This window comes from Perna viridis, chromosome 3 (genome assembly GCF_037379345.1).
Source record: "Perna viridis isolate PV_CMFRI_1.1 ecotype Kerala chromosome 3, ASM3737934v1, whole genome shotgun sequence".
In the NCBI taxonomy this organism is placed as follows: Eukaryota; Metazoa; Mollusca; class Bivalvia; order Mytilida; family Mytilidae; genus Perna; species Perna viridis.
The window spans coordinates 23,717,081-23,735,707 of record NC_142447.1 but is presented as its reverse complement, the minus strand read 5'-3'; the positions used below and the strand labels follow the sequence as shown (position 1 = coordinate 23,735,707).

The 18,627-nt window shown below is 31.9% G+C and overlaps 1 protein-coding gene across 1 annotated transcript; it reads right to left on the bottom strand.

The window, feature by feature from the left end:
* Positions 1-5,646: 5,646 nt before the first annotated feature.
* On the bottom strand, positions 5,647-18,576 carry LOC148621522 (V-type proton ATPase subunit B). The gene is made up of 14 exons (XM_088576005.1): positions 18,443-18,576; positions 16,665-16,720; positions 16,018-16,116; positions 14,923-15,016; positions 14,618-14,695; positions 13,872-14,011; positions 12,363-12,467; positions 11,508-11,605; positions 11,029-11,152; positions 10,191-10,341; positions 9,710-9,792; positions 9,172-9,276; positions 7,462-7,591; positions 5,647-7,243 (listed from the first exon to the last, which is right to left on the bottom strand). The coding sequence occupies exons 1-14, from the start codon at positions 18,552-18,554 to the stop codon at positions 7,065-7,067; spliced, it is 1,554 nt and encodes a 517-aa protein (XP_088432131.1). The 5' UTR covers positions 18,555-18,576; the 3' UTR covers positions 5,647-7,064.
* Between the last annotated feature and the right edge of the window lie 51 nt (positions 18,577-18,627).

The following is an 18,627-nucleotide window of genomic DNA, read 5'->3' as shown; positions in this document are numbered from 1 at the left end:
AAAAAGTAAATGTTATGGGTGAATACATATTTCACTGGAAGAATAATGAAACAAGGTCACAAAATTAAGTGGCCTAAATCCAAGAATAAGTACAAAGTAACGAAAACTGGAATAGAAACATCCAGTACATTTCTACACAAACATTTGTCCCGAAAACTTACCCCAAGTTCAAGTAGACATTACTTCAACATATGCAATAAGTTGGATGTAGTAAATAACCATAGCCATTATATAGTTTGATTCTACTATGAAAAAGGAATTTCCCGTCTTAATCATTTTGAACAATAACCGGTCAAAATTTATCTCATTATTTACAGATAAGTTTTATAAAGGATTTGAACCAAAAGAAAGGGGCAGCTGGTGCAGTAACAATTGCTATGTATTATAACTCATCAATGAATTATAAAACATTATTAAATATATTAATTGGATAATTTAAAGGGTATTTTTGTTAATTGACATTTTAGATAACTGGATAGATGGGTGTGCTTCGTGAAGGTTAACATTTTACATATAATCTCTCATAATATCAGCCCAATTTTCTTCACGTTCCAGTTCATGTATAGTGATAATGGATGAAACATGTCAATAGGCACTTGAGCAGATTTACTGCATACTGAGTACTTGGATGAATGCTATGATTCTGGGGGAAATAATTTGCTTCATAGTACAGCTGTGGGTGGTAACTTTAATAAGAATAAGTTTCTCTGAGAAAGGATTATCCGTAAATACTATGCCGCTCAAAGAACACTCGGTTTTGTATTTGACAATTCGTGATAGAGTAATCAAGTGAGCCAAGGTTCTGTCGGTAATCAAAAGAATGTAATCCAGGGAAAAAGACAAGACATGGAAAACAGAGATACACAACAAAGAACATAAAATTACTAAAAATAATACATAAGAAGTAACGAAAGGGAATGAGCAACTCGGACTCCACTAAAAACTAGGAGCATGGACCAGGTGAAGGGTCATTCATAACACCATATAAGTATGATGAAATGCCAAAACCTTTGCATATGCCAATAAACATTCTAACATAACTATTCTGAGAAATTTGGTAGGCACACTTACATAAGTTGTCCAATTTGCATGAGCAAAAAGATTTCTCATATTTATATAAAAAAAAATGCCGAATATACCTCGGTGCCGATTTACTGCAATGCATCGACCAATTTGATATCACACCGATATTTCTGACAAAACTTTATAAACAAAGACATCTTCTTGAATGAAAAAAAAACATTAAACTTTATCAGAAAAATGAACTGATCAAAATATCATCAGTTTTCTTGTTTATAAATTTATACTCAATTATGAAAGGCAGATGGCATTCATAAAACAATTTGGTTTAGTTACGGTCATTTTCTTGTGTGAAATCATAAAGAAACAAGATCACTCTTATTATTACAGAAATATTAACCGACTGGTTGATATTTCCGATATGATTCTAAACATTACAAATCATTATCCACTGTCCACATTTAACTTACAGCATAAATTCTGTCCTGAATCCGAAAAGCTACTTTCGTCGCTAAAAACGGAACTTTTTGATATGGATTAACGATTTTTGAAATATGCATCAACAAGTCTATATGATCTTAAAACCTTAATTAAATTTGGAGCTCAGGATATATTATTCTTTTACCGATTCATCGTTCACTATATATATGAAAGAATTACTTTTTGAGCTTCGTTCCCGGGAGAATAAAACGATGGCTGCCATGCGCTTTATTATAAAATTAGCCAATCGTGCTGGCGAACTAACGTTATAAGAATGTATTATGCAGCTTTTCCAAGAGCCTATAGTAAACGGAAGAAAAGGTACTGAATATACATCACCTGTAGCACAGTCATAATTTAGTGTTAATCTTCCAATACAAAATTATAAATATATATGCATATTAAAAATATCAAATGCACACCAGTACTATTATATAAAGGAATATTTTGATAGCCTTCTGTTGTATCATATTCCTGTACAGTTATGAATTAAAATAGAAACATTAATTTCTTATCAAAGAAGACTGGCATAATGAGATAGTGCTTCACAAAAGGGAACTGAGAACGATAAGGGGCACCAAATTAAACGAAATTCGAAAACGCCTAAAAGAACTAAACTCGAGAACTTTTGAATTTAAGTTCTTTTTGTAATGAAAAATATCATTGTACTATTACTTGGTTTTGCTTCGTCTTCATAATATGATTATCAACTTCGGAATTCGTTATACTGTCGCCTTTGCTAGCTCTCATGTCCGTGAAAGAGCAACCAAGTGAACCAAGGTTATAGCGGTAATCAAAAAAATGTAATCCAGGGACAAAGACCAGACATGGAAAACAGACATACACAACAAAGAACACAAAGTAACTAAAATTTTGCCTTTTGCATTTTCAAAAAAAAAAATGATTTATTGAAATGACTGATGCTTTGCAAGCGGTAAACATTTCGATAGACATCCTTAATTTGTTTGTGAAAGATACAGATTTGCTGAAATTGTCGAAAAATATCAAGGTCTTAACCTCCTGCGTTCATGGTCAGCTGCAATACTTATCTGCTCGCGATGATATCTTTTGCTTGACATAGTGACCGGTGGAATAAACTCCGAATCGACATAAATGTATACCTTTTGCAGGGGTACCTGCAAAATAGTAAAATCTAAACCAAAACATTTTAGCTAAAGTCCGAAGCAGTAAAAATGCAATGAAACATCGAACATCTGGACATGAAATGAAGTGTAGAAGTACAAAAGTATAATACTAAAATAGTGTAGTGTAATAGAACAGAATACTGTGCAATTACAGTACGAAAAAAGTAACAAGAAAGACAAATAATATAACAAGGAAATAAAACCAAGACGAAGGTTGTAAACACATTGTTGAATTAGTGTAATTTGATAACAAATAATAGCCATGAAGAAACACAAAGCAAAACCAAACGAGATGTAAAATTTAATAAAAATCAGCAAAAAAAATGCCGTCAGGGGGGATAATTCAAATCTAGATCCAGATCCAGAAGCATGGCTTAAACGTGAACATATGAAACCATGACGACCTGCATACACAATGTAGTAAGCCAAAAAATAGATTTCACATAAAATCTGGTCAATAAAACGTCATATAAAAAACTAAAGGGCTAGCTATACAAAAAAAAACAAAAAACAAAAAACAAAAACAAAGTTATAAAGGGCCCCGGAGGTGTAAGCATGTCCTGCTCTGGACATATGACCCGTAATATTACAACTTAGAGTATATTCCAGTAATGGCCTAGCAACAATAACACAACTCCGTAATACGAGTGACGTTGAAAAGAGAGAGGAATATGTAGGTACAGAAAAAAACATACTTCAGGGTATGTCACGAACAAAAATGAACTCGCACTGATGGATGAAAAAGTAATTGTGCGGAAACCTGGCAAATGTTTCATTTGGGCCACTTTCTGACCCCTCAATATTTATGATATTCAATTTACAACCCTAAAAATCTATCCCATCCTTCATTTGTGATATCAAACCTCGTAATACCATATCAGAAGTCCATACAATTATACTCAAATTATTTTGGTTTCTCACAACTTCTATCTGGTCTATTACTTTACATGTTAAAAAGTTTAATTGTGAATTCCCAAGACAAATGACATCTTAATGTTGCATATCATTGCAAAGCTGGAAAAAAAAGGCTTTCAAACTCATCAACTAATGGTATGATGAATACAAAAATATTTCACAAAATGTATTTAATAATTAATACTGAAAATAAAAATCCACATTTTTACATTTTCTGCTGACTGACATCATGGGGACACAAAGGCCGATCAAGAGATTCTCCAAAGAGGGGACTCCTGACTGGCTTAAGAAGGGGCCAGCTCTGTGATTTCCTGTATAATCAACTAATTTTTTTCCGACCTAACCCTCCCCACTTGTATCCTCCTACAGGACACACACATGCAAACAATATCCATACACTTTTGTAGTAAATTATAAATATGATTTTGAAGTACACATACATTTTCAGCCTTATTTTGACTATTTTTTGATAAACATAAATACAGAAAAGTGAACTTACAAAGCATAGATCAAACTTCGGTGTGTTTTTGGTACTACATAGAGGAGTAGCCATTTGACCAGGAAGTGGTAAGTTCTAATATAAGTAAACACAAAGTAAATGGTTTATTTTTCTAAATTTGTTGGCCACCTTTCGGACCTTATTTAATAATGGTTCAAGTAACAACTCAAACAAAATATAATCCATAATGTTCTTTGATGGGAAGGTACCCTGTGGCACATTTTCACTAAATGGTTCAATATACAACCCCACCATTCAAAAGAGTGTTGGTACAATATCATAGAGGCCCAAATACTTTCACATGTTTTTGTCATATTTTTAGGCCCTTTATTCTTATGCAATTTAATTCATAACCCAAGAAGGGGCTCCCAGAAGGCTAAATCGCTCACCTGGTTGAATTTTGCCTTTCAAGGGCAATAAATTAAACAAGAAGTTGTTCAACAATTTTGACTCAAGAAACTTTGATATGACTCATCATAAGGATCATTTCAGCAAATGGAAGTCTAAATCTATCATAGTTTTTTTAAGACATTGGTTGAAAACTGTAAAAAAAAAAAAAAAAAAGTAGTCATATTCCCTTGTCAAGGGCAATAGCTCTTACAAAAAGGCATCTGACAACTTTCATGCCTGAAGACTTTTGTAGTCCCAAAAATAAGGATCGTTTCAGCTACTGAAAGAATTTGGCTAAACCTAATGGTTTTGGAGATATATGTGAAAACTACTGTCTGACCCCTAAGTTCTGTTTTTAGTAATGGCGGCCATGTTTTTCGACCGATCAAAAATCCCCACATTTCTATACATGATACTCCAGGGAACATTCATACAAAGTTTGGTTCTAATTGGTCAAGTAGTGTCAGAGGATATTTTTGAAAGAAATAACACTTAAAAAAAAAAAAAACTTTGAAAAAAGGCAATAATTACAATGAGAATTTGGTCACAGATAGATCTCATCATGCTGAACACTTTAACCCCTGTCAGAACAGAATTTGGCTAACCCTAACGATTTTGGAGATATATGCGAAAAACTACTGTCTGACCCCTATGTTCTATTTTTAGTAATGGCACCCATGTTTTTCGGCGGATCAAAAAACCCCACACCAGTTCTATGCAGGATACCCCAAGAAACATTCTTCCCAAGTTGGTCAAGTAGTTTCAGAGGAGAAGAGTTTTGAAAAATTGTTAATAACAGACGGATGACAAGTGATGGCAATAGCTAAAAATATCTTCAGACAATGAGAACACCATACCACTGTATGATCAAAAGCTAATTTTAGAAATGAGATTGCATGAAATATACCGAAAAACACAGGAGCTAGATCCAGAACATTAACACATATTCTGGATAGAAAAAAAAACAGAATGATAGACACAAGTAAAACAGTATACCCCCTTTCCTACATTTTAAAACTATATTCTTAAAGCATTCTATTGAAATATCAACCTTTTATTCAGTATACTTGTGTTCAAGTTTAAAAGGTATCAATAAAAGATGATGTATAAAGAGTAATTCAAATTTGACCAAAAAAATCAGTGTACTTAAAACATCTCTCATATTAGGTGAAGAAAACAAGAAAACAACACACATGATGATGTACAAATTTTTATTGTACAGTACATATATTAATTTATATTTTTACAAATGAATGATTTCTGTACATCCTTTGCTGTGACAAGTGACAATTCTAACACAAGAAATATGACAAACTAACATTCCAAAAATTCATTTTTTTTTGGAAAAATTAATTGTACTGAATAAAACGGCAATATCAATTTCAATCAATTTTGTAATTTGCATACTATACATGTAAAATAATGTTCTATCCCCTCTATGATGTACAAGTCAGAAATTAAAGAAAACCATTTTAAAATATGAAATAAAAACCTTAAAATACAAGCTATATTATCTATAATGCATGCTATCTGAATTGCACCATTTCCTATGAAGAATTTTCACAAGTCAAAGCAATTCATAACAGTACAGGTGTATAATCACAGACGTAAAGAAAATGTATAACACTGTTTATCTACACATCCAAATACATGTATACATTTACTAGCACTAAAGTTCAAAATCTAGGACACCAATTAATGGTTAAAACTGATTGTTATATGTACTTCTTTGACATTATTGCATCTGTAACCCTTGCAAATGAGTGATGTCATGGTTTCTTCATGCTGTAAGTAATTTCCTTACCAGAAATAAAAGATTACTCATATACAAACAATTCTATATATCAACTCCTAATTTAATTCCCCTTTAAAGGACAGACAAAATTACATTAAGATATACGTAGAAAAATGATTTCTCTCACGAGTTTTGGAGAGACAGATATTCATCATTGGGTGTGAAATGCACTATACGAAAGAGATAACAATCAATTCCCAGTAAGGAATAAACGGCAATCATTCATAAATACCCTAGGTAATTCAACCTCAATCAACAAGTTCATGACTAGAATAAATATTCTTTTAATGGTTAAATATTCAAATACAGCATAACATCTGTGACACTAAAATGAAAAACACTTCTCAAGAAAAAAATCATACAAGATTCTGACACATAATAGTTTTAAAATCTATTACATTTTGTGAATTATAATGGACTCATTTATTGCTTGTTAATAAATGGCAAATTAGAACTCAGAGCAGATCATCAGCAAGTCATGTTTTAAAAAGTTATATATAAAAACTGTCACATCAAATTCACCTTTCTCAAATTATAACAGAATGAAAATATTCATACCTAGTGTGAAAGTTATTAAATGACTTTTTCTCAAAAGACAGATACTGATTAAATAATAATGTTCATGCTATCAATGCAGTAATATAACCAATCTATTCCCATGACAGTTCCAAAACAGAATTTCAAAACACATCAAAATGCTGCATGATTGGTGAACTTGTTTGCCTCATATACTTATGTTCAGATGGCACTGCAGCCTTTTGGCCATGATAATTTTTTCTAGGGAATGTATTAATTGTACAACAACTATTTCCTACTACTATTACAACTGCGTGCTTTGATCGGGATGTGCTGCTGCAGCAGCAGATTTTTGTGCGTCTCTTGGATAATATTTGGCTAATGTTGACTGTGGAATACGTTTTAACATTTCCTTGGGGAAGATTCGTAACAACTGCCAGCCAATGTCAAGAGATTCAAAAATTGTTCTGTTCTCGTAGTGACCTAAAAAAGTAAGGAATTTTTTCTATTATCTTTCTTCAAATTACTTTCGTTATGATCAATCAAAATATTTTCATGGGTTAATAGAATATCATTTAACATATTAAGGTCTTCGTACAAACCCTTGATTATAAAATTCATTAGCATTCATAACTTACTAGGGATCGCTGTAAAAATGAAAGTAAGATCCTTTCTCTTCCTGCATTTTCTCCAATACTTACCCTGTGAAATAAAGTTTTTCTCAAATTTGGTAAGAAATTCTAAGTACAACAAATCTTCTGGTGTCAAAGCTTCCTCTCCTACAACAGCCTTCATAGCCTGTACATCTTTACCAATAGCATAACAGGCATACTGTAAGAATAGAAATTGTTCTCAGTCACCAATGTTTCAACTAAAAACTAATGTCAGAATGAAGAAGCTGTTTTAGTTGAAAACTTAAGGAAGTAGACCTAGTGTAAGCAAACCCATCGAAACCTGCCGGACCGTCGGACCTGTCCTGTAAAATTGTCCCGGGTCCGGTAAATACACGTTGCTTATCGGCCCAGGTGTCCGATGTTTTTTTCTTACGTTAAAGAAGATTTTCTCAAAACTGAAGTGATTTTTGTGAATAATAAAACTAAAACGTTTTAATAATTACGTGAATTAGTCTACAGTCTAGTGAGATAGTCAATCAATTTGATTGTAAACAATAATATGTAACTTCCGGTTCATTCGCTACACGTCATTTCGTCCTTTGATATATCGTCCCTTCCGTTGTCTCGCTACTTATTTACATGTGAAACATGCGGTCATTATATTGTCAAAATAATAATGAAAAAAATAATAAAGTATATTTCTTTTACATCAAAATTGATAAAGATTAATAATTGAATATCTGATAAAACAAATAGTATCAAGATGAAATGTTGAATTTTGAAATGATTATGTTTTATGCCAGAGATTGAGAATAGATTTTATAATTTAATAACAATACTTTATTTCAAATTTAAAAAATCAACAATATATAATACAAAGAACTCAAAACAAAGTACATATGTTTCGTTTATGAAGACTCATCAGATACACTCTAGCCAAAATGAATAATGGTGACAAATTAACAAATTCAAGAGCCCATATCCAGTAGTTTTAAAATCAGCTTGATAATAAAATGTACTCGGAGATTCCCACCCCCCATCAAAAATGTTAGCGTGTCAATAAATTGTTCAGAGTTTTTCAGTCAGACAAATTGTCGTTCGGTCAGACAAGTCATCACCTTGTGTCTGACCGAATGTCAGATGTGCTTAAAAAAATTTCAATGGGTCTGAGTGTAAGGGACATAACTCATTAAGTCGGGGATATGTTTGTATTATATTCAATTTCACCAAAGCCTTTCAAGCTTTCATTTGAAGAAGAATAAAATGAATCAAAGTTAATGAGATGCTTACATAAGATTGATGTAAAATGCTGAATACAAACGTTCCAATGATTTTTAAGAGTTGTGTCCCTTACCCTAGGTCTACCTCCTTAAATGCCTCCTGTTAATTTGAAATGTTTTAAGAACATGCCATACTAACAAATGTCAAAAATAGTAACGCAAGAAAAATGTGCAAGATCTTTTGATCCCTTTTCATTCATTTGTCTCTCTTTTGAGTATAGTCATTTTTATTTTTTGTGAAGTAGGTACATTGCATTTGTAAGTAACAGATTAAATAAGCATTCTATACATATGATTCAGTACCTATCAATGTGGAAAGTGAATGAAAAATAAGATTACTGACTCTCTAAATCTCAACGTAAATGTTTTCTACCTTATAATCATTCAGCCAACCACCTTAAAATTAAATTTCATCAAACCTTCCTTCTCTTAAATTGAGATCAATTAGATTTTAGAGGATTTAAGAATTTTTAGGAATTCAAGATGCATGAATGAAACTGAGTCTACTGCCACATACCAACTGATTTGAAACATCAGAATGGTCTTCTCGTGTCATTCCTTCACCAATAGCGGATTTCATCAATCTGGACAAAGATGGCAGTACGTTAATTGGAGGGTAAATCTGCATAAAAAAGAAACCAGTCATTACAAAAATAACTCACAGGTGATTAAAATCAGATATTAAGTTGATATTTGTAATAATTTGAAAAATTCAAGTATTTATTTCAAGATGATACGATAAACATTCAAATAATTATGAGGGAAAACAAATGGAAAAAAAAAACAAATAAAATGAAATGAAGAAGGATTTAACTTCGCTTTAAGCACAAATTATTTTCTCTGAGTTACAAAGTGCCATCCTCACATTAGCATGGTAGCTACATGTAGATGATTTTTTCACTAATTTAAGATCTAAAAGAAATCATGGCTATATGAGGAAATAGTCATGTAGAAAAGAGTAAATGCAATAAAACTGAAGACAGACTTTGGCCAAAACATTTTGAAAAGGGAATTTCATTTTGTTTTTAGTACCTTGAATGTAGTATATAATTTACCTGTCTGTTATGTAACTGTCTATCAACATAAATCTGACCTTCTGTAATGTAACCAGTCAAATCTGGGATAGGATGGGTGATATCTGAAATCAAACAATTTAAATAAATATAGACTCTAAATAGTTCAGCATATTTTACAAAAGCTAAACAACAAATTACTTATTTTTCAATTGACTAGAAATACATGCAATTTAATATCTAGTCAATTTTGAAGGTACATTACAACCCATTTTTATCCTATATCAGTAACCTAAAAACAGACATCTTCATCATTTGTTTCTGGCTCTGAGCAATAAAAACACTGTCATCACTTTTTAGGGCAATTACACAGTTAAAAGAATGCTTCCCTCTCTACTTTTTATTATAAAAAAGGCCGAAAACTGAAAATGCATTTTGAATGGCCTGAGCTATACGATCACAAGGATGCCAATTACTGTTTATTGAAATATTCAACTGAAAACAGAAAAGTTTATGAACATACCATCGTTAGGCATAGTTAAGATGGGAATCTGTGTGATAGAGCCATTACGTCCTTCAACACGACCAGCTCTTTCATAAATTGTGGCCAAATCTGTGTACATGTAACCTGGGAAACCACGACGACCAGGTACTTCTTCTCTGGCTGCTGATACCTAATGAAATGCACAAATATTTCATCAGTCATAATTTAATTCATTAACTGTTTCTCGGTTAAAATACCTTTGACAAAATGTGGCATCTAGTGGAAAAATAAATATCCATATACATTTCCTGCTTGTTCATGTGTGCTAAAAGAAAGATAACTGTGACGACTAAAATAAATTTACATTCTTCAATATCAATTCATTTCAAATATCAAAGTTCTGTATAGTAAGGAATATGAATTTTAAGAAATCTTACAGGTCATAAAAATTGATTTAACCTGAATATTTTCATACTTCCTGTGTGACCTGTGGACATTTTTTAATCATAAACGCATGTATCACAACTTGAATTAAGTATTTTTACTTCAGAAAATACTATACCAATATAAGTAATACAATTTTTCATTTCTTCATTATTGCAATTTTTTTGTCCTAGTTTCACATAAAATAGCAGGTTTGTATCTCCCAATGAGCAAACTGAACACAAGCCCAACCTATAGTCTAGTTTAAAGATAAGTTCTAGCAGTACAATGAAAGGGTACAACTGAAGATAAATTTAACATTTAAAACTATTATTTTTATGCTCCTCCATTCAGTTAAAAGACTCATATAATTCAATACCTAAGGAAAAACTTTAAAAGCTTTCATCAAAGAATAATTTCTGCTTTACAATCGATCTCTACTACTGACACTTACCTCACGTAAAGCATCTGCATATGAACTCATGTCAGTTAATATGACTAAAACGTGTTTCTCACACTGATAAGCTAAGAACTCAGCTGTTGTCAATGCAATTCTAGGTGTAATGATACGTTCAATGCTGCAAAAAATATAAACCTCAACTGAAAAAACTAACTGCTTTTTTACGCATTGTTTTAAAAAAGATCAGCATTTTACAACATGTACAATTTGTAAATGTCTTTTATATAATATACATTATATAACTATTAATATAATTCATATTTTGTGAAAATATTAAAAATTTTCACCAAAAAATATTACGGAGACAACTGTAGGGAAATTACTGGCAAATTCAAAGTGAAAAGTTCCACTATGATCACTACAAAGAAAAACATAGTTCCAGAAGTTTGATTAAGTGTAATTAATTAATCCCATTACACAATTACTAATAGCATTAGCTGTCAAATATCCTTTTCATTACAAAATGCACTTACGTTGGATCGTTGGCTAAATTCAAAAAGAGACAGACATTTTCCATAGAACCATTTTCTTCAAAATCTTGTTTAAAAAATCTAGCAGTTTCCATGTTGACCTAAAAGAATAAATACACATGCAATTATTTTTTTCCAGAAAAGGTAAGACAAATATCTAAACTTTGGCAACATGAACAGAAAAAAACATTTAAGAATTGTGAAAGCAACACCAAAATAAGTAGTCCAATTCTCTAAATTATTAACAATCTAATTGTCCTAATCAGCAAAATTCTTGGATTTGAAACACAATACGCCATATGTTTCATGAATTATTAAAATAAATTTCATGTTTTTAGCGATGGGTACAATTGTTTATTGGTTAAGATCCTCCTCTGTACTAGTTGGTTGTTTCTAGAAAAGCTGAGGACCCTTACCCTATTGGTGCACCTGGTCCATGCTTCCAGTTTGTAGTGGAGTCCGAGTTGCACATTTAATTTTGTTACTTTGTATGTATTTTTTCTGTCACTTTATGTTCTTTGTTGTAATTGTCTGTTCTCCATGTCTGGTCTTTGTCTCTGGATTACATTCTTTTGATTTCTACTAGAATCTTGGTTCCCATTATTACTCTTTCAAATACAATATGCTTGATTTTTAATATGCAAAAGTAAGAAAAGCAATGGCTTATATGCAGATAGGTCAGCCTACTCAACACATTATTGTTACTCTGAGCCAACTTTATATTCTATATCCCACATGCTTAACAGATATGCAGTGACTGTCACTTTTCATCACTTCCAGCTTGAAGCAGTTTCTGAACAAGAGGACAAGACAAGATACTTTAATTATTGGATAGCAATTCTTAGTAGCAAATCTTACACCCATAGCTGCAAACACAATGGCAAAATTATCATCATGGTCATCAAGCACACTCTTTCCTGGAACTTTGACAAGACCACCCTGTCGACAGATCTGTGCAGCAATCTATAACAAACATAATGCATAATATTAACATATCTGCAAATCCAATTTATCAATCTTTGGAAGTATCTTCCAATTCAGTTACAAACACAATATTTGCACACTTTAACCATTAAGCTGCTATGCTATTTTCTTTTGTTTTGTTGTGTAATACTGAATTTGTGTAATACTGAATAAAAAATTGAAAAATGACTAATTGTGCTTACTATGTTTGAATGAGCATATCTTTGTTATTATTGATCTTAGACCAATAAAAGTTATATGTATAAGGCTTGTTGGATTCAAGTGTGTCATAATTTCACATTGGTTTGCTATTTTTCCCAGTCCAGGTCGAATATATGTGAGATAATGCAAGTTTTAATGATTTAATATTTGAAACAATTCCATAAACATAAAACTCCATAATGACTTAACACTTATAAACATAAAACTTCTGAAAACATGTTTCACACATTAAAAAGTAAATATCAAGGTACTTGTATGACACAGAAAAGTCAAAAACTTGTTCACTATGAAAACGTCAGAAATACTGAAAAAAAATATCATCAGCCCTCGTTTTCCGCCTATCTGTTCATTTCTTGAACAATGATAGTTATAAAGTCATCATCAATAAACAGTTTTAAACAATCCAAAGGAGTTTAATGAGGCACAATGTCTTTATTCCATTTAGTTTTTGCGGTAAACGTCACTGTCATTTCGCACTCATTCATTGCAGAGATCGTCAGGAAAATCCCTATCAAATTTGGGACAAACATCACTTAAGGGCAAATTGCAAAGTATATTTAGATTAAGATTAATCTTTTCTGGTCCAAAATGTTCGATTTTGGCATCATCGTCATCGCTATCATTGAAATATTTGCGACTTCATCATCATCACTGAAATCTGCATTTTGAGACATTTTGATCAAATGTATTTACTTTCGATTATATCCTTGTAATTCATAAAAACATATGAGAATCTCGAAAATACGCCAGAATTAGACCAATCAAAACAATTTATTCCTTTATTACAGCTTCTGGAATTCCCTTCTTGCACAGGAACGACAATTAACAACTGATTTCCGAAAACGACAATACTCGCGTGTAGCTAACTTCAATAAAAATATCACAATAACAATAGTCGCGCGTAACAGCTAAAGGGTTAAAAATTGAATATATCAGAAACTGATATTCCCAGGTAAAGCGATTATAAACAAAATTGCTTAATAATTTCATATATTTACTAGTATATGATTTGTTTTGTGATATGAAAAAATTACTACACAAATGGCAGTTCTGTCATCTTCTTAAACTTTGTAGCATATTTTTCAGATTTAAAATAGTAGTATATCTTCTGTTAATTGTAGACAAGTGAAAGTGGAAACTAATTTGAGCTCTAGTGTTAATCTAAATAATAATATTACTCACTTCATTATGCGGTAAACCAGCAGCTGAAAAGATGGGGATTTTCTGTCCTCTAGCAATACTGTTCATACCATCTATAGCAGATATACCCGTCTGGATCATTTCTTCAGGGTAAATACGGGACCATGGATTTATAGGCTGACCTACAAGTATCAAACTATTAAGTCATAGCCTTAACAAAATGTCCACTGCTTTGTTATTTTTTTCTTGTTTTAATACCACAATTTAATTTAAAATATGTAAATGTTGGTCATGATAAAAAGATCTTTACAAGCCTTGTTATTGAAAGATCAATTTGATATTAGCTAAAATTCTCCCAGAGAAATGCTGTTTATCACCATTTACTCTTAAGATCAAGCTTCTCTCATTATAATGAGATTACTTTAAAAATAAACATGAAAGAATTATCTTAACTTTTCTAAACACCCTACCATTATATTTCAAATAAATACTTCATAAAATTTCCCAATATCTTAGAATGTAGTCAAAATTGCAATTTGTGGCTTGTTTGAAATAAATGATTGCCGTATAAAAAATGTTCAATTATCAATGGTGGAAATAAAATAAATGGGAGTAGATTTGAAACTGTGATTACATCGTAAATTTTCAAAATTACATGTCTTCTAGGTTTAATAACTAATACACCCACTATCTCCAGTTGAATTATCTCCCTTTACACACATCTTCCTATTCTAATTAATCTGAATAATTAAAATTTACATTCATTAATTTTTAAAATTACACTTTACCTTGAATATCTAAGAAATCCTCAGCTAGTACTGGAGGACCTCTATCGATAGGTTTTCCTGATCCGTTGAATACACGACCTGTAAAACAATGTCACTAAATTTATAGCAAAATATGAAAGACTGTAGGCATATGTTTTTTTTACTATATTCTCAGCTGCAATATAAGATGTGATGACCCTCATAATAAAATGTGTAGGAAATTATAGTTTTCAACATTACAAGACATTAAGCAAATTTCTTCTACTCAAACCATCATATGTACATTTATGTACAAATGTCTGTTCCCAATGAATACATGTACATACCTAACATGTCTTCTGATACAGGAGTCCTTAGAATATCACCAGTAAATTCACAAAGTGTGTGTTTGGCATCAATTCCAGAGGTACCCTCAAATACCTACAATAGATTGCAATAATATTTGCATTACTACCTTTATTTACTTTAATAACTACATTGTATACATTTGTAAATTCTATACTCGGCGTCACATAAATAACATACTGTTAAAATTTGAATAAAAATATTTTCAACAACTTTATTGACACCTACCGTCCTTTAAATTGTCCTAAATGACTTGCTTGTTCATTTAGCCAAACGGCTTCTCCCTAAACATTGAATCGTTAAATTCTGGTCAGATTTTAATTCTCGGTGCCAATATTTACATTGTAAAAAGTCGGCCATGTTTACAGTGATCGGGTTGCTAGGAGATGTTGTTTACGTTTAAATGATTTGTCCAAAAACCGAAAAACCCAGAATGCATTTCGGCGTTATTTCGGATATCTCGGATTTATTTTACTCGAACAACGTACAATACCGAAAAGTTGATCAAGCAGACGATTGTCCCCGGAGTTCGACGGGAACTTAGGAATTTCGTTTGTAAACAAATCGTCCCGTAGAAACCAACATGGCGGATATTAGTATGGGATTTTCCTGTAAGGATTTGTTACGCATGATTTAAGCTAATAAGCGACTCGTTGGTACTAACACGTCATGCATATATGCGAACTATCTTCAGATTAAAAAAAAGAGAGACAACTCTAGCGGTAAGTCCTGACGGTTTAAAAAGTAGAGTTTCAATTCGAACATGTGTTGTATGTGACGTCGAGTATAAGAAATATGAATATGAAGTGTTAAAATCCATAGGAAAATATAAAATTGTCCAACAACACAAGTAATTACTCACGGTAGTTTGGGTATGTTATTGATTTTAAATGATAACAATTGCTTAGCTCTAAACTTACATTTGAAATTAATTCTATGAAATGTTTAAATGATGCTTATACATTAATGACAAAATTGGCTTTTAATCTTGTCCAAAACTTGTATTATGTCACAATGTAGTGTTATATATATACAGTTAAATATAACAGTAACACTTATTAGGACATAATCTTTACCTGAACAATGGCTTTAGAGCCAGAGACTTCAAGAACCTGTCCACTTCTGATTGTTCCATCTGCTAATGTTAAATGTACAATTTCTGCAAATTTGGCAAACTGAAACCAGAAACAATGAAATATTAATCAAACAGATTTCAAAATCATAAGGGGTAACTTAGGCTTTCTTGTCTTTCTTTGTAAGATTATCAAGTGGAAGCATAATTCATAATGCATGCTAAACCTAAAATTCTTAACAGATACATTTCACTGGTGTGAATATTTCTGAGAGGAATCTCATTTTGATGTATTTGCTACGTCAGTTTTGTATTTTTTGTCATTGACTTTTCATTTCAAATAAACAATTGACAAATGAAAATAAAATGAAATTGAGACTCAATGTTTCCTGACCAACAAATTACTGTTAATAAGACAAATTTGCTCTACCCTCTTGTGAAGTCCTTTAATTTGAGGTATAGACTTTCATGACTGCAAAAATTTGAGTTGGTTAACAGAATTTACATGTAAATTAGTTGATCACTTGTCCATTATATGTACACATGTACATGTAAATTTCTTATTGTTTTGTGTGTACTGAAAGCACAGACAACAGCAAGAATATTTCTACATGTTGAAGAGGACAAATACGCATTATTAATACAAAGTACCTTGACATCATCTAAGATAACCAGCGGTCCATTTACACCTGACACTGTCTTGTATGCTGAAGTAAAAAAAAAAATATCTAAAACTTATCATTACATCAGCACACTATCATGCAATGTAAGCATCTTGGTACTTCATGAATACTGTTCTAAGTAATCAATATTTGCCTGCCAATATACATTCAGACTATTTCATAGGTTATTATACTGGAAAACCACACTAAGTAGGTGCATGTATCACATGTGATAAGTTAGATTAATTTTCTAAATGTGGTTCTCTAGTGTGGAGGGGATAACCAAATATGGAATACAATGTATGCATTTACCAAAATAACATATGCGTATATAGGCCAAGAAAGAAAATACCTGTGTTTCTGCTGACATGCTCTAATGAAGGTGGGTTGGTAGGTAGGCAAAACTTTTTTGTTTTGACTGGTTTGTGGTGTAGACTTTAATATTGCTTGTCAAAAAATGGCAAAAAAAACTTAAGGTAGGCACCAGAAATTAGGGTCGACAGGGTAAGCAGAAACACAGATTATGTTTTAGGCCTAACTAGCATTCCATGCAAAGCTCTTCAAAAACTGGACATATCCAGTAAAAGGTGTTTTGGACCAGAGGGTCCAGACCAAATCTATGGACATCTCTATATAGATTGGTTCAGTAAACATGGAAAAACCTAAAACCAAATAAAATGTCCAGTTCAACAAATAAAGTTTCAAGTAAGATGGACTATAACTGAATGTGCCAGTTAAAATTGTATTACGAAGTACATGAATCCCATTCAAAAACCTACATACATGTATTTGTACATGCATGTACAAATGTACCTTATCTATGATGATTCTAATCAAGAGATGGATAGGGAAAGAAAATAACAGAATTTTCATATCAGATCTCTAGTCCATGTTCAAATGCACATGTAGATTAATTAAGATTAGTTGTTCTGAAATATGTTCTTTTCACATTAATTTTGTTGTTGTTGGTTTGTTTTTTGGGTTTTTTGTGAGGGGAGGGTTCATGACTACCCCTCCTGTTGCATTTGGGAAGAAAAAAAAGATGGATTGGAATCAAAATTGTAATTTTGGGGAATTCTGCATGATTTTGAATTTACTCAGTGGTAAATTCTAGATAACAAAAATTACTGTTTCAATATCAATTTTCAAAGTAGCCATTTTATCAGCAAAATACTGAAAATTCCTTGTCACACCTGCTCAAAAATGGTAATTTATGCAATTAAATCTAAGGGAAAAAAAATAATAAGACAAGACTATTGGTATTTACAGCAGCACCAAAACAATCATCCCATTAGCTTACTTCTACAATCAATACCAAAGATCAATAAATCCTTGTAGTATTTAAGCAACCGTAATTTGTGGAACTTAGTATGTGACATCCAAATCAATAAAACCAACAATACAACATTACAAAGAAAAGGCATGTATATACTTGTATACAATTAATGAACACTCTCTTCTGTAATATTAAGACTACATAAATATTGCTGTCAAATTACATTTGTATGTAAACCAGCCATGTAATATAGTGTAGTGTGTATAAATTGGCAGTTTGAACATTGACACTGTCCAGTTTTAATCTCATTTTGGTATAATAGTCGACTTTCCCACTGACTAGTGAATTTATAAATCTGCCCTACTGCATGCACTTCAGTATATTTTAATAATATACAGTTGAGATGGACCGGCATAATAATACTTGCATTACGCGGATACACATGTTCGAAACTTGTATTCCATTATCTTCATGCAATTTTGAAGTCTTACTTATTCTAGGTTGGGAAATATAATCTCTTGTCACTGCCAGTTGGTGCGTCTTTCGGCCAGCTATGTCATTAAGAGGTCCGTTCATCGAACTCATATCTATAGTTTTCGCCATGTTGACAGCTTATTTTTTTTCTGGTCATGTGACATCACGAGCACATTGCTATTCTACTCCGCGTCAGCATTTT

Coding starts and splice junctions, on each gene's coding strand:
- LOC148621522 (XM_088576005.1), bottom strand. CDS start 18,554: ATGGCGAAAACTATAGATATGAGTTCGATGAACGGACCTCTTAATGAC. Junction 16,721..18,442: donor TATTTCCCAACCTAGAATAA/GTAAGACTTCAA, acceptor TTTTTACTTCAG/CATACAAGACAGTGTCAGGT. Junction 14,012..14,617: donor GGATTTCTTAGATATTCAAG/GTAAAGTGTAAT, acceptor TGATACTTGTAG/GTCAGCCTATAAATCCATGG.